Source organism: Callithrix jacchus, chromosome 4 (assembly GCF_049354715.1).
Source record: "Callithrix jacchus isolate 240 chromosome 4, calJac240_pri, whole genome shotgun sequence".
NCBI lineage: Eukaryota > Metazoa > Chordata > Mammalia > Primates > Cebidae > Callithrix > Callithrix jacchus.
This window is the reverse complement of record NC_133505.1, coordinates 143,512,658-143,536,229: the sequence shown is the minus strand read 5'-3', so window position 1 is coordinate 143,536,229 and position 23,572 is coordinate 143,512,658. Positions and strand designations below refer to the sequence as shown.

The following is a 23,572-nucleotide window of genomic DNA, read 5'->3' as shown; positions in this document are numbered from 1 at the left end:
AGATCTGCATTTTGTGCTCCTCATTGCCTCCAAATACTGTGTGTTGCTGTGGTGATGATCTGTGGACTCTTGGGCTGAGTGCCAGTTGGAAGACTCTTATATTATTATTCAGAAGCCTTTCCCACAAGTTGTCTTCTGTTTGTTTGTCTCTCATTTTAGCAACGTGCATTAGCAGCTGTCTCCTTACCATCAAATCCTCCTCTGCCGGGTATTTCTGTTAAATGGTCAGGTCCCTTGGAGTACACAGACAAGCACGTACACAGCTGTAAGATCTCGAGTAGAGAGACCTTTACCAGGAAGAGGGACTGAAACTCCACTTGGACCAAGGAAGTAGGGGATCCAAGTGATACGTAACAGGAGATGATGCATTTCACTGGGCATGGCAGAATGCATAAAGACATAAGAAAAAGGAAATTTATCTCTCCCTAATAAGAAAAGTTTTTACTGAAAAGTTTTCCCAAAAAATGATTGTGAAATTTATTTTTCTTCCTGTAAACTTCCTGTGGAAAGACCAGCTGGGCAGAGTGATAAGCCATTTCTCATTCGGTGGATGTTGGTGTACATGTTCATTCTTAGGTGGTGGAGCAATTTTTCTGGTAAAAAGAAACCCCTATATTATGCAATTGCAGAGCAGCAGGGACTGTCCCTTCTTCCCAGGCCCTGGATCCTGAAATTCTACTTCTCAAGGCTTACTGTGAGGCTGTTCCCTGTTACTCCCATAAGAATCAGCCACTCTTTGTCCTCGCTCCCATGGAGCATTTACATCTATTTCATTTGACTTTGCACTTCTGCCGCTCACATGTCCAGCCATTGCACTTGAAGATTATCAGCCTATGACAGGCTGGTGCTGATTTCTTTGACGCCTTCACAGTATTTTGCACAGAAGAGACAATCAATGTGTGTTAAAATCAACATGTATAAGAGCCAAATAAAGGGAGTTATTATTTCCACAGTGCTGTGATGTATGGAAACTGAGGCGAAGAAACCAGAGCATCCTCGGCAGTGTGATAAGAAGCCATCAAAGGATTCCTTGGAGGGACTTAGTATGTGATACATGGTGGGGGCTGCCCTATCCTTTCCTTTCTGGTCTGTTGTCTCTATTCAGCAGGCTTATCTCATTTTTCCCATTGTGGGTCTGGTGAGGGTCTTTCGTTCCTGTCTCTGTGTGGCTGGTCTTTTTTTCAACTTTTATTTTAGTTTCAGAGGATATTTTTAGCACAGGTTTGTTACAGGGGTGAATTGAGTGACACTGAGGTTTGGTGTACAAATGATCCCATTACCCAGACATGTTGAGCATAATATCCAATAGGTAGTTTTTCAACTCTTACCCCCTTCCCACCCTCCCGTCTCTAGTACTTCCAATGTCTATTTCTATTTTTATGTTTAGATGTGCTCAGTGTTTAACCCTCATTTATAGGTGAGAACATGCAGTATTTGGTTTTCTGTGCTTGCAGTAATTTGCTTAGGATATTGGCCTCCATTGATAGCCCTCTTTTAAAGAGAAATTATATAATCACATTTAAGTTATATATATATAATTAATTTGTCACATTAAAAAAAAATAACATGGCTGGACACAGTGGCTCATATCTGTACCTGTAATCCCAACACTTTGGGAGGCTGAGGTAGGAAGATCACTTGAGCCCAGGGGTTTGAGACCAGCCTGGGCAAATTACCAAAACACTGTCTCTACCAAAAAAAAAATGTGTAAAACATTAACTGAGAGTGATGGTACATGCCTGTAGTCTCAGCTACCTGGGAGGCTGAGGTGGGAGGATGACTTGAGCCCAGGAGTTTAAGGCTGTAGTGAGCTGTGATCATACCATTGCACACCAGCATGGGTGACGGAGTGAGACTCTGTCTCTAAAACAACAGAAACATTAGTTTTCCTAGAGCGTATGTGAACTCCTTTACTGACAGATATAATTACTTGGAAGAAAGAAAGAAAAAAGGAACTAGACTATTTCATTACAGTCAGCAAAGTCCAGCCACCTGTCAGTCAGCAGTTAAAAGATAAGTTAATAATGAATAGTTTTAATCCTACTCATTCCCTCTAATCATTCTCAAGAAGGAAGTCTCAACCCCTTCTTAATGGATTGTTGGACTCAAATGGTATGTCAACACATAAGCTAGGAATGAAACTGGCAGAATCATATGTACACATCTGTTATGTCGACAGAATTACAGATACTATTAGAAGAAGTAAATTTGAACAAAAACTGTTACACATTTTGACCAGATGAAGTTATTTACTAGTGTTGAAAGTGCGTTTAACAGAGTAGAAAGAAAGGAAGAGTGTGGCATCTTTTAGAGATGTTGAATCCCGACTGTGAGAGGTTTCCATTTGTTGACACATTAAAAATCTTGGAGCACTGTGGAGCTCCCAGGCACTCACCCATGCTTCTTAAATCCAATTCAACTTAAGACCACAAAGGATGACAGTCATAAATGCAAGGGGAAAACCCTCCAAACTGGCTTGCTTACCAGAGTGAGCAGCAATTTCTGCCTCTAAGTAGTATGAAACTGGATTTCATTTAATGTTGTTTCTACAGCAGTAGAAAGAAAAAGAACTACTGATTTTCTTTCTGTAACAATAATGGTTTAGTGTTTATTGCTTATAATTACATTTCTATGGTATGAGAAATTATGCTTCTTTTGATAAGGAATGCATATATCATGTGGTGCCAGATACTAGCATTCTTTATTTTTTAACATAGGATGAAATTACCATGCTTCTTTTCAGAGATAGGTTCAGGCTCTATCACCTGGATTGGAGTACAATGGCACGATCCTAGCTTACCGTACGTAACCTTGAACTCCTGGGCCCAAGCCTTCCTACTGCCTTAGCTCCTGAGTAGCTGGGACTATAGGCACACAACACCGCACCCAGCTATTTTTAACACTTTTTATACAATGGGGTCTCACTATGTTGCTCAGGCTGGTCTCAAACTCCTGGACTCAAGTGATCCTCTGGCCTCAACCTCCCAAAGTACTGGGAATTACAGACTTGAGCCACCTCACCCTTAAAATAATTCATTTCTTGATATCATCAAATATCCTGTCAGTTTTCAAAATTCTAATTACCTCATAAATGCCCTGATTTTTTAAAGTTTGCTTTTGTAGAATCCAACTAAGGTCCATACGTTGCAATCAGCTATCCTTCTTAAGTCTCTTTTAATATCCAATTTCTCCTTCCACATCTTCTTCTCCCCTGTGATGTGTTTGTTAAGGAATTCGGGTCATTTTTCCTGTAGAATTTTCTAGAGTCTGAGTTTTGCTGTGTCACTGTGTTACACTGCTTTAATAACTATTAATGTTTATGTAAACATAACTCACATAAATAACAGTTATTTCTTTAGCCAGAGTGAGAAAAATCTCCTCTTAATCAGAACAACCTCAAATGTGAGTTAAACTACCGCAGTTATTTTTGCTACTGAAGATCATCAGATAATGTGAAAGTTCTCCCTGTCCTCTTTCTGTTTTCCATTGTAAAGGTATAGGACAATTAGGTAAGAGTAGATCACTCGGTATCCATATCTACAAGGAACAGTTGGATTTTCTTCAAAAATTATCACAAGTCTACTCCTATAACCTAATGTAACTTAAGCAAGTGCCAATTAAATGAGGCAGATTATTGGTTTGGGTTGTGCGGGAGGATGCTCCCATAAGAATCTTACAGTTACAAAGGGCTGCTCTGTGTGCTTGGGGAACGTTGCTGAAGCATAAATGAATGAAGCTTTGATGGTTTAATTAAAACTAAATATGAGAGACCAAAAAAACAAATGACATAGACCTTAACCGCAATAAAACTATAATAAGCCTTACAAAAGCCTGTTCATGTATTAATAAGCAGCCTTTTCAGAATCTGATTAAAATAGATATCTAAATAAAATAATTACTTAAGGCTGAAATGTATTATACAAAATGAGTTTATAGAGATCTAAACTTATGCATATAGACTCAAACCTAGCACACCTTTACAAAATACAACCATTTCAAGGAGAAAAATTGTTTGCCATGGTGATACAGAAATTTTCACCAACAAAGTAGCCTCCTATTTCATTTCTGTTTATAATGTAGCATGTCTCCATCACATAATAAACCTTACAGTTCATTTTTACTTACATTTCTTACATATTCTTTATAGATCATTGATCTGTTCTGTTGCTGTTATCATAACATTAAAACAAAAAATTTTGAATGGATAGACAAAGCCTGGAGGACTTTTAAGGCAGAGGATTTTTAGGGTATTATACTATCATAGTCTATATGATACTATAATTATGATACTATAGTGGTAGATACATGTCATGATAAATTTATCCAAACCCAAAGAATGTACAGTACCAAGAGTGAACCCTAATGTAAACTATGGACTTTGTTGACTATGATGTGTCAATGTAGGCTCATCAGTTGTAAGGAAAAATACACTCTGGTTGGGGATGTCGACAATGCTGGAGGCTGTGCGTGTGCGAGGGCATCAAGTATCTTTGTACCTTCCTCTCCATTTTGCCCTTTACCTAAAACAGCTCTAAAATAAAGGTGTTTTTTTTGTTTTTTTTTTTTGAGACAGAGTTTCACTCTTGTTACCCAGGCTGGAGTGCAATGGCGCAATCTTGGCTCACTGCAACCTCCACCTCCTGGGCTCAGGCAATTCTCCTGCCTCAGCCTCCCGAGTAGCTGGGATTACAGGCACACGCCACCATGCCCAGCTAATTTTTTGTATTTTTAGTAGAGACGGGGTTTCACCATGTTGACCAGGATGGTCTCGATCTCTTGACCTCATGATCCACCCGGTTCGGCCTCCCAAAGTGCTGGGATTACAGGCTTGAGCCACCACGCCCGGCCTTTTTTGTTGTTGTTGTTCTGTTTTTTTATTGTTGTTGTTATTTGTTTGTTTTTAACTTAAAGACAAAAAAATGTTAAGGCACACGTCAGGCTCTATTTTAACTTGGAAAGAGAATACACTTTTTTTGGATGGGACCTATCTGTATTTTTCTAATAAGCAAAATTATGTAGGGGACTGCTATGCTTGTACCGGGAAAATATCTCTTTATAAAGAATTGGTATGTTCCAGAAGACATAAATTGTGATTTACCCACTTTCTTTGTGAAGTGATATGAGGTATTCACTTGAAGACTGAACCCAGTGACAGTATTTGCAGGGCTCCCTTAGTAGCACTTACTAAACTGTCATCGAAGTGCTGTGTGCTTGAGGCTGGGCATAGTGGCTCATGCCTGTAATCCCAGTACTTTGGGAGGCCAAGCAAGGAGGATTGGTTGATCCAGTAGTTCAAGACCAGCCTGGGCAACATAATGAGACCCTGTTTCTACAAAAAATAAAGAAAATTAGCTGGGCATAGTGGTGCACGCCTACATTCCCAGGTACTTGAGATGCTGAGGTGGGAGGATCGCTTGAGCCCAGGAGGTCAAGGATGCAGTGAGCTGTGATTATGCCACTGTACTCCAGCCTGGGTGACAGAGCAAGACCCTGTCTCAAAAAAGAAAAAGTACTATGTGCCTGAAACTGGATTTTTTGTTAGTCCAGTCCATTTTGTGACCAAGAACATTCATTCATAAGATTGGGATTTTAATGTCTATTTAAGGCTTTTGCCTATGGCCACTAAGGAGAATAAAATTGAAATCTAGTCTAGATATTTCCTCTTTTCATATTTTCCTTCACCTTTTTTGTAGACAGATAAGGGAAAAATGGTGTTTTTGATTCTTATGAGACTTACATCTTGCTTCTGTTGCTGTAGTCATAAGCATTGTTACTATCACAAATAAAAGGAATGCTAAAATAAATTCCTTTTAGTGAAAAAGAAGATGAATTGGGGTCACAACATGCAAAAGCTCAGGTAGTGCTGCTTTCAGACACATTTCCAGTGATGTCACTCAGGCATGTGTCAGCTCTCCCTGGACAAGGTTTCCCTCTCTGTTGGCAATGGGCTCCCTGGCTCTCTATCAATGAGTCACCACCTGAAATGCAGGAAGGTCAGTGTTCTTCCTTTTACCTTATCACTTCCTGCTCTTTGCCATTAACTACTTCCCTCCTTGTTTTTTTTTTTTTTTTTAAGAGGGGGTCTTGCTCTGTCGCCCAGGCTAGAGTACAGTGCCACAATCTTGGCTCACTGAAATCTCCACCTCCTGGGTTCAAGTTATTCTCCTGCCTCAGCCTCCCTAGCATCTGGGACTACAGGCATCCATGACCATGCCTGCTAATTTTTATATTTTTATTAGAGACAGGGTTTCACCATATTGGTCAGGCTGGTCTTGAACTCCTGACCTCAAATGATTCGCCTGCGTTAGCCTCCCAAAATGCTGGATTACAGGCATGTGCTACCGTACCCAGTATTTCCCTCCTTCTTGTCTTTAAAGTATCCCTTTTTCCCCATGGTCAACTTTTCTCTTCTGTCATAGAACCCAACCCATCTGTTTCACCTAAATATATAGAGCTCGCCTCCATTAATTAGCACCCCCTTTAAAATCTTTCTCTTTTCTTTCAGCTTAACTTCAAAAATGTATAAAATCTTGACACTTTCTAATAATGTTCAAATACACCATTCTAACACTAAAAACCTTTAGATCTTTCTGTCCCATGAAAGTACTGCTCTCCTTACTGATTGTAAAAATGCCTACCATGGACCTTGGAAAATGTTACCCACCTTTTGTTCTTTGCCAGTCTTTAGAGAATCCTTTGTGCTCATTCCCTCCATTCCCTCACCTTATATTCAGCAGCTTTCGTTCTATTATACTCACCTTTTTTATTGTGCAGCTTCTTTATAATCCTTGTGGTAAGCTAAAATTTGTCCGTCACCTCCCCTACCACCCTAATATCTATGTCACAACTCTGGAAACTGTGCATGCTACCTTATTTGGAAAACAGGTCTTTGCAGATATGATCAAGTGAAGGATCTTGAGATAAGATAATCCTGGATCATCTGGGTGTGTCCTAAATGCCATCACAAGTGTCCTTATAAAAGAGGCAGAGGGTGATTTGACACCACATGCATATACACCACAAGCCAAGGCATGCTGAAAATGTAGAATTTTGAAGGGGCAAGAAATGGATTCTCTCCCAGAGCCTCTGGAGGTAGCACGGTTCCAGCCCTGTCTACCCCTTGAGTTTGGACTTCTGGCCTCCAGAACTGTGAAAGAAGACATATCTGCTCTTTTAAGGCATCAAGCTTGTAATAATTTGTTACTGGCACAGGAATCTAATACAATTCTCTTTTACCATTCTGGGCAAAATTATTGATCAGATATGAATTAATTTTCATGAAGTGAACAAGCCTGAGTGACCAGCACCTAGATCTAGAAGCAGAACTTTACCAGCACCCCAGAAGACACTTTCAAGCCCCCTTTAGCCATGGCCCACCCTCTCCAAGGTGTGCGCTGTTGTGGCTTTAAATATTGCACAATTGCACTGTGCCTAATCCTTTGTATCTGGATTCCTCCTCTCAACAATGTTTTCGTGAGATTCATTCATGTTGTCACGTGTGGTTGTAGATTTTTCATGCTCATTACTGTATAGAATCCATTGTCTCTACATAGTATTTTTTAAAATTTCTTCTGCTGTTGATGGTTTACAAATACTGTGGCTGTGAACATTCATTACATGAGCATGTATCTGTGTTTCTACTGGGTATATAATGAAGAGGGGAATTCCTGAGTCCAGGAAGCCTCATTTCTTTCCGTAATCTAAGTTGACAACCTCATCTACATTCACTGTTTCAGTGATCACTCATTGCTGTGACTCTTACATCTTTCTGTTTTTGATCTTTCTGCAGAGATTCAAAAGGACTGCTATCAGTAATATATTCACACCCCACACCCCCAATTTAGTTTAGTGTTCCAATTCAAACTTAAGATCTTATGGAAAAAAAGTTTGGCCCAGTGTGGTGGTTCACGCCTGTTATCCCAGCACTTTGGGAGGTCTAGGCGGGTGGATCATTTGAGCCCAGGAGTTCAAGACCAGCCAGGCTAACAAAGTGAAACCTTGTCTCTACCAAAAAAAAAAAAAATTAGCCAGGTATGGTGGTGTGTAACTGTAGTCTCAGTAACTCAGGAGACTAAGGCAGGAGGATCTGCTTCAGCCCAGGAGTTGGAGGCTTCAGTGAGCCATGATTGCATCACTGCCCTCCAGCCTGGATGACAGAGTGAGACCCTGTCTCAGAAAATACCACAAAACCTCCCTTTCATCTTTTACCATGTTAATGGCAAATCATTATCCTTAATTATCCATGTTCAAAGCAGAATCATCTTTAATTCTTTCTTTGCCTCTATCCACCAAATCCCTGAAGCCTATTGAGTCTCCCCGAATGTTGTCTGTGTTAATTAAGGGACCCACACTCTCTCTCTTGGATGATTCCCACACGATCTCTCAGCCTCCAGTCTGTGTAGTCTATCATCCATCCACAAATTCTAGGTTTATGTTTCCAAAGCAAAGCTTAGATCCTGACATACCTCTTCTCAAAACTGGTGGCCATGGATGGATCCATCCACTGATTATAAGATCAAGTCAAAATTCTTTATGTTGGCTCTCTATGTTTTCATGAATTTCCCTTCAGCATCATTTTCTCATAGAAATGATGAGTATTTTCTATGAGAAAATACTCATATAAGGCTTTATCAGGAGGTATTGAGTTGTATTATGGCATTATCTTCAATCACATTTTTATGATACATTGTTCTAAGGGTCTCCTCTTAGTATTTCTTGTCCTGGCTCTGGGTGGTTACCATTTGTAGTGAGTTTACTGTGCCTAGCACACATGTAATACAACAGTTTTGTGCGGTAAATACCTATGTTGTTATTCCCAATTTATGGTTGAAGAAACAAAAACTCAGAGAATTCGAGGTATTGTCTGACATCATCCATCCAGAAACGTAACTGGGATTCAAACACTGGAAGTCAAATAACAGCCTGTTTGTTATTTACGTGTTCATTACTCTTCTGGAGATGGGAGTGTTTCCCTTCCAGCTCTTTAGTTCTGTGGAGTGCTTTGCTGAGGCTGTGTGTCCTCCTGGCAGAGAGCTGTGGCTCCAGGTCCTGACCTTCTGGTCTGGGCACCTCCGAGGGATGTGTGCTTTCTCTCCCTTCGCATTCCCTAAAGCTGAGCTCTTGCAGCTATTGCCTGGGAATCTTTAGTTCTTATAACACCCATCTTAGTTTTACACCTTCCTTCTGTCTCTGTTTCACTCCTCCTCCCTCTCCCTCTTCTCTCTTTCTCTTCTGTTCCTTCCTCCCCACTGGATTTCTCCCTTTTCTTCTCTTCCCTTTCTTTTTTAAGTGTAGTGGCTCTCAACTCTTTTTAAGGCCAGCCTCTGGAAGTGCAAAATATCCCTCTGATTACCTGCCTACCAGGCCTCACTTATCAGATTAACAACAACAACAAAAAGCCAGTAAAATACTTCGGTGTAATAAAATGTCACCAAATAAGAAAATTAGGGCTTGGTTGGGGAGGTTAGGTATAATTTGCTTTAGCAATATAAGAATGATTCATGTTTGAATCACCATGCATACATTTATTAGAGTTTAGTGATGAGGAAATTATGGGCCAGAATATACTGTTGATAGAAATTTGCATCATTTTACATGGTACAATTAACCAAATAACATACAAGAAATTAAAGAGAGGCTGATGAAAGTAAAAGAGTAGTCATTTATAGTAGGGATTGCCAAACTGTGACAAATTCAAGACTGTGATGACAGAGGATTCTTATCCTAACTGTATAACAGGAGTTTTGCAGTATCCTGATGTTATCTATCTGTCAAACTTTAGAAAACTGACTTAGAGTCTTTAGGAGATTCTAGCAGGACACCCAGGACACAACTTTTAGGTCGAATTTCAGTAAATACCAATTAACATCTTCCTTTGACTCTTCTCTTCACAAGTAGCGCAACTCATGTGAGATATTTAACTAACAGACATTATTATGAAGGGAAAATTCAATTTAAAAACTCCACAGACTACCAGCCACTGCCATTTGATGACCAAAATGCAATTAAGCTCAATAGTTTAATGTTGTTACCCTAAACATTTTATTATGCTGTAATAAACCCCTGGTAAGCCTCATTTTATACTCCATTTAACATTAACTCAGTCGGGACAAGGAAACAAATTATACCTTAGGTAAAAATGTAGGAGATGTTTGTGTCTTTGTCTATACTTTTAAATGACTCACTTTCTTAAATTTCTAAATATGACAGTTTTACTCACAGTATTATTGCAAAAACTCAATTAGATAATTATTAAGTGTATTTATTCATGAAATACACAATAAGAGGAGTATGATTAGATCCCCAAATCTATTTTCACATCTCACTTGTTTTCTGAGCTTGTGAATTTCTGTCTCCTGTAAGTTTAGGCTGTGACTCATTTCAGAGTTAAAAGAGCTTGGACTCTAGAGCTGGATTGCTTGGGTTTGAATTCCGGTGGCAACACTTTCTAGCTGATCTTTGGCAGGTACATTCTCTGCTTTAGTGTCCTGAAATAATAATATCCATCACAAAAGGGGTATTAGGAAGATTGAGTTAATATTTGAAAAGCATATAGTGCCTGACACACAGTAGGTACTGAATCTGTGTTTATGAAATTAAATGGATAAACTGTTCCCCCCAAAAATGGGGTTCAAGAATTGTGGAGTATCATGTGTTTGTTTAATTTATTATAGTTACATCATCAATTGCATTTTTAATATGTCTCAGGATCATTTTACAAGGAAGATATTTTCACCTACTTATCTTACTGCTTCTGGAGGGTACCCAGCAGAGTCAAAAAGTAGCTGTAGATAATATTTTTCTTAGTAAGATAATGAAATATAACTGTTTAAAAAATGATGTGTTACTGGAAGTCCTAGCGAGTATAACAAGGCAAAAACAAACAAAAAACAAAAGACATCCAAATTGGAAAGGAAAAAACAAAATCACTTGTAGTTGCAGATTACATGACTGTTCCTGTAGAATAATATATATGAAATAAGCTTCGAGAACTTACAACTGAGTTCAGTTAAATTTCAGAATACAAGATCACCTACAAAAATTATTGTATTTTTAAATACTAGCAATGAGCAATAGCAATTTGAAATTTAAAAAACAGTACCATCTACAATAACACCAAAAAAGGAAACATTTAGGTATAAATTTAACTATGTTCAGGATCCTCCTGTTGAAAATTACAAAATACTAATGAAAAAAATCAAAGAAGACCTAAGTGGAGAGAGATTCCATATTCTTTTATTTATTTATTATGTATTTATTTATGTTTGAGGCAGAGTCTTGCTCTGTTGCCCAGGCTGCAGTGCAGTGATGTGACCTTGGTTCACTGCAACCTCTGCCTCCAGGTTCAAGTGATCCTTGTCCCTCAGCTTCCCAAGTAGCTGGTATTACAGGCATGCACCATCATACCTGGCTAATTTTTTTTTTTTTTTTTTTAAAGATGGGATTTCACCATGATGGCCAGGCTGGTCTTGAACTCTTGACCTCAGGTGATCCACCCACCTCAGCCTCCCAAAGTGATAGGATTACAGGCGTGAGCCACAGGCCCAGCCTGCACCTGGATAATTTTTGTATTTTTAGTAAGACAGGCTTTCACCATATTGGCCTGGTTGGTTTTAAACTCCTGGCCTTAAGTGATCCACCTGCCCCAGCCTCCCAAAGTGTTGGGATTACAGGTGAGATATTCTGTATTCATGGATTGAAAGACTCAATATTGTTAAGATGTCAATTCTCCCTAAAGTGATTTTTAGATTCAATACAATTCCAATCAAAGTCCCAGGATTTTTTTTATAGCTATCAACTGATAGCTATCAACAGCCAGATTATTCTCAAATTTATATAGAAAAGCAAAAAGAATAACTAAAATAGCCAAAACAAATTTGAAAACAGAATAGAGTTGGAAAACAGAATAGAGTTGACCTACTTGATTTCAGTAGCTACTGTAAAGCTCCAGCATTCAAGACAGTGTTGTGTTGACAAAGGATAAACATATAGATTAATGAAATTAAAGACACTCCAGAAATAAACCCACAAAAGTGTAGCCAGTTATTCTTTGATAAAAATGCAGAGGCAATTCAATGGAGAAAGGAGAGTTTTTACAAGTATGAACCTTGACCCATGTCTCACACCATATATAAAAGTCAACTCTAAATGGTTCAGAGACTTAAATTTAACGTAAAGCTATAAAACTTCTAGAAGAAACCTTTTAGGAAAACCTTTGTGACCTTGGGTTACGCAAAAATGTTTTCAGTACCACACCTGAAGCACAATCCAGTAAAGAAAATGTTGAACTAGACTTAATTAAATTTAAATACTCTTCTCTTATAAAAACACGCTTAAGACAATGAAAAGACAAGTCATAATCTGACAGTATCTGCAAATCACATATCTGACAGAGGAACAATATTCAGAAAATATAAAGAACATGCAAACCTCAACAATAAGAAAACAAACGCAACACTAATTTTTAAAAGGGAAAAAGCATTGAGTACCTAACCAAATAAGATATACAGATAGCAAATAAGCACATGAAAAGATGCTCAACCACATTAGTCATTAGGGAAATACAAATTAAAACCATAAAAAGATACCATTACATACCTATTAGACTGGCATTAGAAGAGAAATTGACAGTACCAAGTGCTGATAGAGATGTTGGACAGCTGAAATGCTCCTCATCCTTTGCTGGTGGGAATGCAAAATATTTTGGTCACTTTGGGAGAGCTTGGCATTTTCTTATTAATGTAAACATACCCTTACCTATGACCTAGTAATCCGACTCCCAGGTCTTTACTCAAGACAAATGAAAGCATATATCTATATAAAGACTTATACACGAGTAGCAACTTTATTCAAAATTGCCCAACCTGGAGACAACCCAAATGTCCTCAAACCTTTGAATGGACATCTGTGTATAAATCTCACATGCATTTTGCTAAATCAAAGAAGCAAAACCCCAAATGCTACATACTGTATGATTCCATTTATATGACATTCTGGTAAAGGTAAAACTTTAGGGACAGTAAACAGATCAGTGGTTGCCAGGGGTTGGGGTTTGGGAAGCAGGGAAGACTAACCTCAAAAGGACAGCACGAGGGAGATTTTTGGGGTGAAAGATGTATTTTGTATCATGACTATGGTGGTATATATGCATTTTTCAAAACCTGTTAGACTACATCAGAGGCAGAGAATGAATTTTGCTCTATGACAATTAAAAAATAAATTTAGAAAATAATAGAAATGTCTTAGAACAAGTCACTCATTTGAATTTGGAATAGAAAAAAGTCAACCTTTTTCTGAGTTACCAAACTGTATTACTGTATTTTAAAATTATACCAATAAGTACCTTTCAGTGTTCTTTATAGCATCCAGAAATGGATCTGTTCCTGCTTAGATGTTCAGAGGTAATGAATATACCTTACTTTGCTTGCAGCATTTATTGTAAATATCTAGGCTGGGCATGGTGGCTCACACCTGTAATCCCAGCATTTTAGGAGGCCAAGGTGGGCAAATTACCTGAGATCAAGAGTTTGAGAGCAGCCTGGCGAAACCCTGTCTCTACTAAAAATACAAAAATTAGCTGGATGTGGTGGTGTGCACCTGTAATCCCAGCTACTCAGGAGGCTGAGGTAGGAGAATCACTTGAACCCAGGAGTCGGAGGTTACAGTAATCTGAGATCGCGCCCCTACCCTCCGGCCTGGGAGACAGAGCAAGACTCCATCTAAAAAAAAAAAAAAAAAAAAAAAGTCTAGTTTCTCTCTCTTAATCTGAAAACTTTCTTCAGTGTTTTTATTTTATTTTAGCATCTAATTCCACAAGTCAGTACTCTGGAAAAATTTCTCCCCTCCTTTCATTACTTTAACTTAGCTAGTATTTTTCTTTGCATGTCTCTTATTTTTCATCAGAAAGTGTTTTATTTGGTTTCTTCCAGCCCCACACTATGCAGCTTCTTGATTTTAAAGCAATGTGATTGACTGCTGAGTGGCTGGCACCTGTGGGAGGAGGAAGCCGTGTGGGTGCAGGAGGCAGCTGGGCTGTGTGGGTAGGATGCAATGACTCACTTTTGTCATGTGTTGATTTTTGATGTAGAAATGTTAAGGACCCCAAAAGAAAACTTTATTTGTATTAAAGTGTCCTTAAGTCATTTTTAGCTTTGAGGTGGGGAAAAAAACATCTGAAGCTCCTTTGACCTGTCTTCCCATTTCATAAACTTCTTCTGTGTCTTTTACCTCCATTTCATCTGATTGATTCTCATTCACCAAAGTTTAATGCTAATTTCATGCTCATTGGACAAGGAGGACTCTGCACCAAACAGCTTCTCAAGCATCTGCAGTATTTTTATGTGCTGCACTTTGGTTTTACATCCCATCACACAGGTCTTGAATGTTGCTCATTGTATATTTTAGGTTCCTAAATTGTAAAAGTAATCAATGTTCATAATAGAAATTGTGGGAACTATAGAAGGCATGAAATGCAAAAATAAAATAATCCATAATCCCTGTAACACAGCTACTACCAACAAAAGTTGGTGTCCAACTTTTCAGGTATTTCTTATACACATGGATATATACATAGAATGTAAATATCATAATGTACTCATAATGTATACATTATATTTTAATATATATTCTATAAATAGCAATGTATATATTTTACTTTTTTATTTTTACTTAAAATAGTTCGAATTTATCCCTTGTTGCTAAGTGTTCTTCTACTTTTTTGTTTTCCTTTGCTTAAATTATATCCCATTATTTGAAATTATTAGATACATATATATCATTATTACATATATACACATATATATAACCATTTTCTTGCTGATAGCTATTTAGATGTTTTCCATTATTTTAATAATATTTCAGTGGACAGACAGGTAAATCTATTCACATTTATAATTTCTCAGTGTGAATTCCAAGGAATGGAATTATTGGGTCAGAGCGTACATAATTTTTAGGTTAAGTCTCCTAGAAAGTTTACACTTGACTGAGGTGTAGTTGCTCATGCTTGTAATCCCAGTACTTTTGGTGGTTGAGGCAGAAAGATTGCTTGAGGTCAGGAGTTTGAGACCAGCCTGGGCAGCATACTGACATCCTGTGTTTACAAAAAATTTTTAAAAATTAGCCAGGCATGGTGGCACATGCCTATAGTCCCAGTTACTCAGGGGACTAAGGCTGAAGGATTACTTGAGCCCAGGATCTTGGGGCTGTGCATATATAATGAGCCCTGATTTTGTCACTGCACTCTAGTCTGGGCAACAAACTAAGACCCTGTCTGTCTTAAAAAAAAAAAAAAAGGAAAAAAAAAGAAAGAAAAAAGTATACTCCTCCCCCAGAATGAAAGAGTGTCATTTCTCTGCATTTTCATCAACTCCTTTACTTTGCCCACTTCTTAGGAAAAACAATTGGCATTTCATAGTTGATTTAGTGTGTATTTATTAGAAGCATGTGGAGAATAATTTCTCATGTTTATTTACAATTTTAAATTTCTGTGAATTTGCTTGCTGTTGTCTGTGGTGTGATTTCTAATGTAATGTTTTTATCATTGCTGAGATATTTTAAATTAATCATAAGAGATTATAAAGATATTAACATTTCATCTCTCACAAATTGCATACATTTTAAACCAATTGTCTTCTTTTAAATGTGTTATATATTAACATTTTCATTGTAATTATGAATGGCTTCTGTTTTATATTTCCCAAATGTTTATTGCAATTACAAAGGAATCTCTGTTTTCATAATAATTTTGCATCTTGATGCCTTACTAAATTGTATTATTACTTCTAATAGCCATTCAGCTAAGTCTGTTGGGGTATTTGGTTGACAGCCACTGCATCTGCTAATAGAGATAATTGTGTATTTTTTTTTCTGGAATTATGTCTTCTTTCTAGAAATCTTATTGCAGCAGCTGGAATTTTAAGAAAGCCACTATATAGTTTTGGGAATAGTTGACAGCCTTTTGTTTCTGATTTTCATGGGAATACCTAAAAGCACAAAGTTGGAAGTTGTTATGAAATGTATATTATTCTCTATGTTAAGGAAATTCCCTTGTATTTTTAATTTGCAATTATTACTTTTTAGTTTTAAAATTTTATTCTCCTTACAGATGGGGGTTTTGCTATGTTGCCCAAGCTGGCCTCAAGTGATACTCTCACCTCAGCCTCCTGAGTAGCTGGAATTACAGGTGCAGGCCACTATGCGTAGCTCAGCAATTATTTTTAATGAGAAATGGATTTAGAATTTTAATTAATGCACTTGGAGCATATTTGGAGATGCTGATGACTTTTTTCCATTGAGCTATCCTTGCATTCCCCAAATAAATTTTAAACTCATGATCTAGGTTTTATAACACTTGGTACATTTTGTTAGTTTTTATTTTATATTTTTGTTTATAGCCATAAAGGAGTTTTAGACTAAATTTTATTTTTGTGACATTGTCAAATTTTAATATCAAATTTCTACTGCCTTGTTACTGCTCATCTTTGAGCCTTGGATGGATTTGCATCTGTGATTATATTCCCCTTAGTTTTATTTTCTATACCTTTTTTCTCTCTCTCTCTTTCTCTTTTTTATTGATTATATTTACCAAGGACTTACTAGATATTAATTATTTAACTCTAAAACCTAGTTCTGAATTAACTAACAAGCTTACCTATTTATTTTTTTATCTCATTTTACATGTGTTACTGCTATTTTTTATCAATCTGCTTTTAAAAAAACTTTCTTATTTGAAAACTTAGTAACTTTTTTTAATGTTGAAAGTTAAGAGAGAGCATTAGCCGCTGCCTCCCACCATTGCAAATTCTCCTCAGTTTCCAGTAATCATATGATCTCCTCCTTCTTTAAAAAAATGCAGGTTTGGGCCAGGTGCGGTGGCTCACACCTGTAATCTCAGCCTTTAGGAAAGCCAAGGTGGGAGGATTATTTGAGGCCAGGAGTTTGAGGTCAGCTTGGGAAACATAGGAAAACCTCCATCTCTAAAAAATTTTTTAAAAAAAATTAACTGGGGAAAGATCCAAGATGGCCGATCGCTAACATCCCGGGATTGCAGCTCTCAGGGAAGGCGCGGAGAACTAGAGGACGCCACACTTTCAGACAAATTCTGGTCGCTCACGGAGCAGGAGATCCCCCAGTGGAGGAAACACACGGGTGGCCAGCGCGACTCTCGTGGCCGGTGCAGCGGTTCCGCCGGCACCTTGGCGCGGCAGCTCTCGGAGCAAAGTAAACAGGTTCGGAGGACCAGCCAGGGTCCCCAGCAGGACACCAAAGCCCGGCAGCAGCTGTGACAGCACCTCGGCGCGGGAGCGCTCGGCGCAGAGCAAACAGGACCGGTTTCCCTCCTGACCGACGTTTGGAGCCCCAGGAAGGCAGAGTCGCCTACTACCGACACAAGAAGGAAGCCAGACAGGAGAATCCTGGGCAGAAAAGCACCATCAGTTTTAACGCCGCTGCTCTGGCCCTGGGAACTAACAACCTGGACGCCCACTCAAGAGACCTAATCTGAAAGTTGGTAAATTCAAAGACTGCAGGAGGATAAATTTACAATGACGGGAAGAAATCAGCGTAAAAAAGCTGAGAATACTCAAAGTCAGAACGCCTCTTCCTCTAAAGATGATCACAGTTCCACATCAACAACGGAACAAGGCTTGACGGAGAACGAGCGCATCCCAATGACAGAAGTACTCTTCAAGGAATGGATAATAAGAAACTTCGGTGAGTTAAAAGACCATGTTGTAGCCCAACGTAAAGAAACTAGGAACTTTGAAAAAAGGTTTGATGAAATCCTATTGAGAATAGACAACTTAGAGAGGAATATAAGTGAATTAATGGAACTGAAGAATACAATACAGGAACTCCGAGAAGTATGCACAGGTTTAAACACTCGAATTGTTCAAGCAGAAGGGATATCAGAGGTCAAAGTCCAACTTAATGAAATAAAACGTGAAGAAAAGATTAGAGAAAAAAGGATAAAAAGGAATGAGCAAAGTCTCCAAGAAATGTGGGACTATGTGAAAAGACCAAATTTACGTTTGATAGGTGTACCTGAATGCGACGGAGAGAATGAATCCAAGATGGAAAATACCCTTCAGGATATCATTCAGGAAAATTTTCCTAAACTAGCAAAGCAGGTCAAAATTCAACCCCAGGTAATACAGAGAACACCACAAAGATATTCCTCAAGAAGAGCAACCCCAAGGCACATAATCGTTAGATTCACCAGGGTTGAAACGAAGGAGAAAATACTAAGGGCAGCCAGAGAGAAAGGTCAGGTTTCTTCACAAAGGCAAGCTTATCAGACTTACAGCAGATCTCTCAGCAGAAACTCTACAAGCCAGAAGAGAGTGGGGGCCAATATTCAACATCCTCAAGGAACAGAACCTTCAGCCCAGAATTTCATATCCAGCCAAACTAAGCTTCACAACTGAAGGAAAAATAAAATCTTTTATGAACAAGCAAGAACTCAGAGATTTTATTACCACCAGGCCTGCTTTACAAGAGCTTCTGAAAGAAGCATTACACACAGAAAGAAACAACCAGTATTAGCCTTTCTAAAAATACACCAAAAAGTAAAGAGCACCAACATAAAGAAGAATTTACACCAACGAATGGATAAAACAGCCAGTCAACATCAAATGGCAGTAACCCTAAATTTAAACTGACTAAATCCCCCAATCAAAAGACACAGCCAAAACCCAATGGCATTTTACATCCAGACCTGTTTCACATGCAAGGATACACAAAGACTCAAAACAAAGGGATGGAGAAAGATGTACCAACCAAATGGAGAGCAAAAATAAATAATAAATAAATAAAAAGCAGGAGTTGCAATTCTCGTATCGGAGAAAATAGATTTTAAAGCAACAAAGATATAGTGGTAAAAGGATCAATGCAACAACAAGAGCTAACGATCCTAACACCCAGATACGAGACTTAGATTCAATGAGACAAAAAAATTAATAAGGATATCAAGGATTCGAACTCAGATCCGGAACAAGTAAACTTAATAAATATTTATAGAGCTCTCCACTTCAAATACACAAAATATACATTCTTGTCAATACCACATCACACCTACCCATAAGTTTAAATGAACCATTGATTGGCCATTATTAATACCCAATTTTTTTCAAAATAAAGCAATATTTCCATTTACTCTCCCTCTTTCTCTTCCTCTTTCTTCCTCTCCTTTACTTATTTTTTTTTTTTCTTTCCTTCTCTCAAAAAAAAAAGAAATCAACTTGTAAACCTCTAGATCCAGGTCGGCAGTGTCTCTCTCATTGCTTGATTTCCTTCCTTCCCTTCCCTCCCTCCCTCCCTCCCTCCCTCCCTCCCTCCCTCCCTCCCTTCCTTCCTTCCTTCCTTCATCCCTTCCTTCCTCCCTACCGTCCTTCTTCCCTCCCTCCCTGCTTCCTCCCTTCCTTCCTTCCTTCATCCCTTCCTTCCTCCCTACCGTCCTTCTTCCCTCCCTTCCTGCCTTCCTCCCCCCTCCCAAAAAAAAAAAAAATTAACTGGACATGATGCCACATGCCTGTAGTCCCACATACTAGGGAGGCTGAGGTGGGAGGATCATTTGAGCCTAGAAGTTCAAGGCTGCAGTAAGCCATGATCATGCCACTGCACTCCAGTCTGGGTGACAGATCAAGATCTTATCTCTTAAAAGCAGAAAAAGGAGGTTTGTTACATTTTATAAAACCACTTCCAGGTAAAGCTGCAAGTTTGAAATTCAGTGATAAATGAAGGGGGAAAATCCCTATCATTTCTTTATTTTCTCTTTTGAGTACTAAGATAATTGAAACCAGAGTGTGCTGATTGGGCATTATTTTGGTGTCATCCTTCGGGGGACTTTGTTTTCTGTTTGCAGATATCGCGGTGGTGGAGATGAGTGATGCCTTCCGGCAGCCGTCCTTGTTTTACCACCTCGGGGTGAGAGAAAGTTTCAGCATGGCCAACAACATCATCCTCTACTGTGATACTAACTCCGACTCTCTGCAGTCACTGAAGGTACCTCCCTTGTTTACTGAATGTTCAATTTTAGCATCAGTATTTCAGGGATGCTGTTTGTCGTCCAAAACATTTTAAGTTTATATTTGTGAAAGGATGTCTATATGTATGGTCAGTATGCACCAATTACTAGTCAAGTTGGGAGGTTTATCAAGAATTCACTGTAGACATTTGATGACGCCGGTAGCAAAAAAGTTCACAGTGAGTTCTGAGTTTCAGTTAGGGCTGTAGTGGGGGAGACTGTGTTAATAGGAAGTCATCAGTGCTTTGTCACTTTTGGGAGCTTTATGGTGCCCTCCGGTCTCCTAAAAGTACACTTCCTACTTGAAAGTGCTTTAGCCTTGGCACAGTGGCTTATGCCTGTAATCCCAGCACTTTGGGAGGCCGAGGTGGGAGGATCACCTGAGGTCAGGAGTTCGAGACCAGCCTGACCAACATGGAGAAACCCTGTCTCTACTAAACATACAAAAATTAGCCGGGTGTGGTGGTGCATGCCTGTAATCCCAGCTACTTGGGAGGGTGAGGCAATAGAATCACTTGCACCCAGGAGGTAGAGGTTGCAGTGAGCTGGGATTGCGCCATTGCACTCTAACCTGGGTAACAAGAGCAAAACTCCATATCAAAAAAAAAAAAAAAAAAAAAAAAGAAAGTGTGCTCTGAGAAATTATCTCTGAGTGTACCAAAATAGTTGTCACCCTCTTTTACTAGGGTATGATTTAAACTAAGATGGGAGAAGAGGAAGAGAAACTTACTGTGTTTGTCTACAAAATTCAACCTGTCTCATTGTCATTCTGTCCAGTAAATAGGAGCTTACTGCTATAAAGGCATTTCCTCCATCCAAAAAAGTTTGCTAAAATGCTTTTTGCAAGGCCGAGTGATTTTACACTGTGTGATTCTTTGAAAAGCATCCCACAGTTCAGTGAAACACATGCTGAGCTTGCTATCATCCATTTCCTTTGTGAAACTTCCAGCTAGCTTCATGTGGCTTTTTCTCGGCTCAGTCTTCCAGTTCCCAAATCTGAGCCAACCTTGGGACGTTGAGCCCTAGAATCCTGAACCATATTTCTAATGACTTAGCAATTGTCATATGAGTATCTCTAACCCAAAATTCATGCAGAAAATATCAGTAATATTTTGCTTTTATCTGAATATTTAAAGCATGTGTGGCTTTCTTTGATAAATCTGTAGAACTTCATTGAGCAAACATACCTACTACATGCTAGGCATTGTGCCAGGGATTGACAGGCATATCCCTTTCCAGAATAATCTGAAACAGTTCTAAGAGATTTGCCCCTATTTGTCCTCAGTCTGTTTTTTTTTTTACCTAGAGTAATCCTTTATCTGCAGCAATCCTTAAGCCCCTACTTTATTTTCCTACAGATTTACCCCTTTAATTAATGCATCATAAAATGTTGTAACTCATTTTTAATTATACATTTTGATTTGCTGCTATTTGCAACCCATGTTAGCACTTGATGAAGGAATTAGATTATTTTATTTAGCTCTTTTCATTTTTCTTTGGGTTAAGTTTACATATATATACATGTATGTATTTAGACAGGGTCTTGCTCTGTCCCCAAGGCTGGAGTGCAGTGTTACGATCACAGCTCACTGCAGCCTTGACCTCCTGCATTCAAGTGATCCTCCCTTCTCAGCCTCCTGCGTAGCTGGACTACAGTCACATACTACCTCACCCAGCTAATTTTTCTCTTTTTTTGTAGAGCCAGGCTTTTTCTATGTTGCCCAGGCTGGTCCCAAAGGGCTGGGATTACAGGCATGCACCACTGCACCTAGACGTATTAAGTTTATTTAAGCGGGCACTATTATGTTGGAGATTTTTTACTCTCTACATTTTTTGCTCTTGCTTCTACCAGTATCTAGTGATTTAATTTTATGCCCATTCTTTCCTGGGGAAGTATTTTTAAATGAAATAAACTTACATTTGAGAGAAAGAGATAAAGCTAATCTTACCACAAATATGTCTGGGACAAATAAGCTGACTTATTGTTTTGAGCTAGCCTTTGTCTAGGAGTGTTATTGGCATTTGATTGACATAGTTCTTTAAAAAATTTAATGATGTCTTAACTGTGCCTATTTTTCTTGTACATATTATCTGCTTCGTATTGAGCACTTACTATGTGCTAGGTGCCAAGCTCTTTACCTGCATGTATTTTCAAATTTAATTCTTAAGGAGGGTCTGGGTGTGGTGGCTCATGCCTGTAATCCCAGCACTTTGCAGGGCAGAGGCAGGTGGATTACTTGAGGCCAGGAGTTTGAGACCAGCCTAGCCAACCTGGTGAAACCCCATCTCTACTAAATACAAAAATTAGCCAGGTATGGTGGCACACACCTGTAATCCAAGCTACTTGGGAGGCTGAGGTATGAGAATCTCTTGAACCCAGGAGGCAGAGGTTGCAGTAAGCTGAGATCGTACCACTGTACTCCAGCCTGGGTGACAGAGCGAGACCCTGTCTCAAAAAAATCCCCAAACAAAGAAAAAGAAAAAGAATAGTTCTTAGAAGGGCTCTATGAGATGCATATTCTATTAGCAGTATTTTAGTATCACAAACTGAAGCTCAAACAAAATCAATCATTTTCCTAAGATGATATAGCCAGGAAAATTTGGGATGAGGTCTGCTTTTGACCGCTATGCATTATCATCAGTTACTTCTAGTTAAAATTACATCATACATTCCTGCTGAGTGTGTTCATTTAGAAAAACCTATCAGCTGTGTCTCCTGAGTTTTCCTAGGTTACATCTGCCTTTTTTTCTTTTCCCTTCCCCCATCTATTAACTTAAACTTTGGCTATTTTCTTAGACTGTTCCTAGCCTGGTAGGTCATGTGTCTGGTTACAGAGGACAGAAATATCTGGGATAGGAAGCATATTTGGCAGTCTAGCAATTTCCTGTGAGTCCTAAAAGTTCCTCAGGTCCTGTGCTACTGAAAAGAGTTGGTGTGTATGTGTATTTTTAGTTTTATTCATTTCTCTGCAATTAGTTAAAGATGTAGCTCTTATTTCTGCCACTGACGAAAAGATAGGAAAACTGCAATGAAATAAGCAGAACAAGAGATATTTAAAATAATATATGGTGTAAGGATTAACCAAATAAAATAAAAGCAAAGCATCTCTCTGTGTTCACACGGCAAAGACAGAATTAGAAATGCTATTCTTGTCATATGTTTAGTTTCACTTAGGTTAATTCTTTGCCCATCTAGAAAGTACATCTGCACAAGTTTTATTTTCATCTGCTCTTTGTTGAAGACTGTGGTTTCTCTTTGGCGGCAAATTCTCAGGAAGAAATTGTAAAAAAAAATTTTTTTAAGTTTAAGCTCCTAGAAAAATAATAGGAGCTATAAAAGTAATTTAAAAATCTATGTCCGAAGTACCATTTGAAAGGATATTTAGAATCTAATCATAGCATTTAATTATAATAAGATTTATATCCATTGTTTTAAATAACAAGTACCATTTTATTGTACTAAGTGAAAATTTTTAATTTTTTTTTCAAGAAAAGATGATCATTGCACTTTGAGAGAAGGAAGTTGATTTTTTTCTTTTTTCTTTTTTTTAT

General features: G+C 38.4%; 1 protein-coding gene across 4 annotated transcripts in view; it reads left to right on the top strand.

The window, feature by feature from the left end:
* The window catches only part of MAP3K5 (mitogen-activated protein kinase kinase kinase 5), a 241,083-nt gene that overhangs the window by 54,961 nt on the left and 162,550 nt on the right, over nucleotides 1–23,572 (top strand). For all 4 annotated transcript variants that reach the window (XM_078370136.1, XM_035296827.3, XM_002747058.7 and 1 more), the window contains one exon: nucleotides 19,859–19,998. In XM_078370136.1, coding sequence (XP_078226262.1) covers nucleotides 19,876–19,998 — 123 coding nt within the window. In that variant the 5' untranslated portion in view covers nucleotides 19,859–19,875. The remainder of the gene's footprint in view (nucleotides 1–19,858; nucleotides 19,999–23,572) is intronic.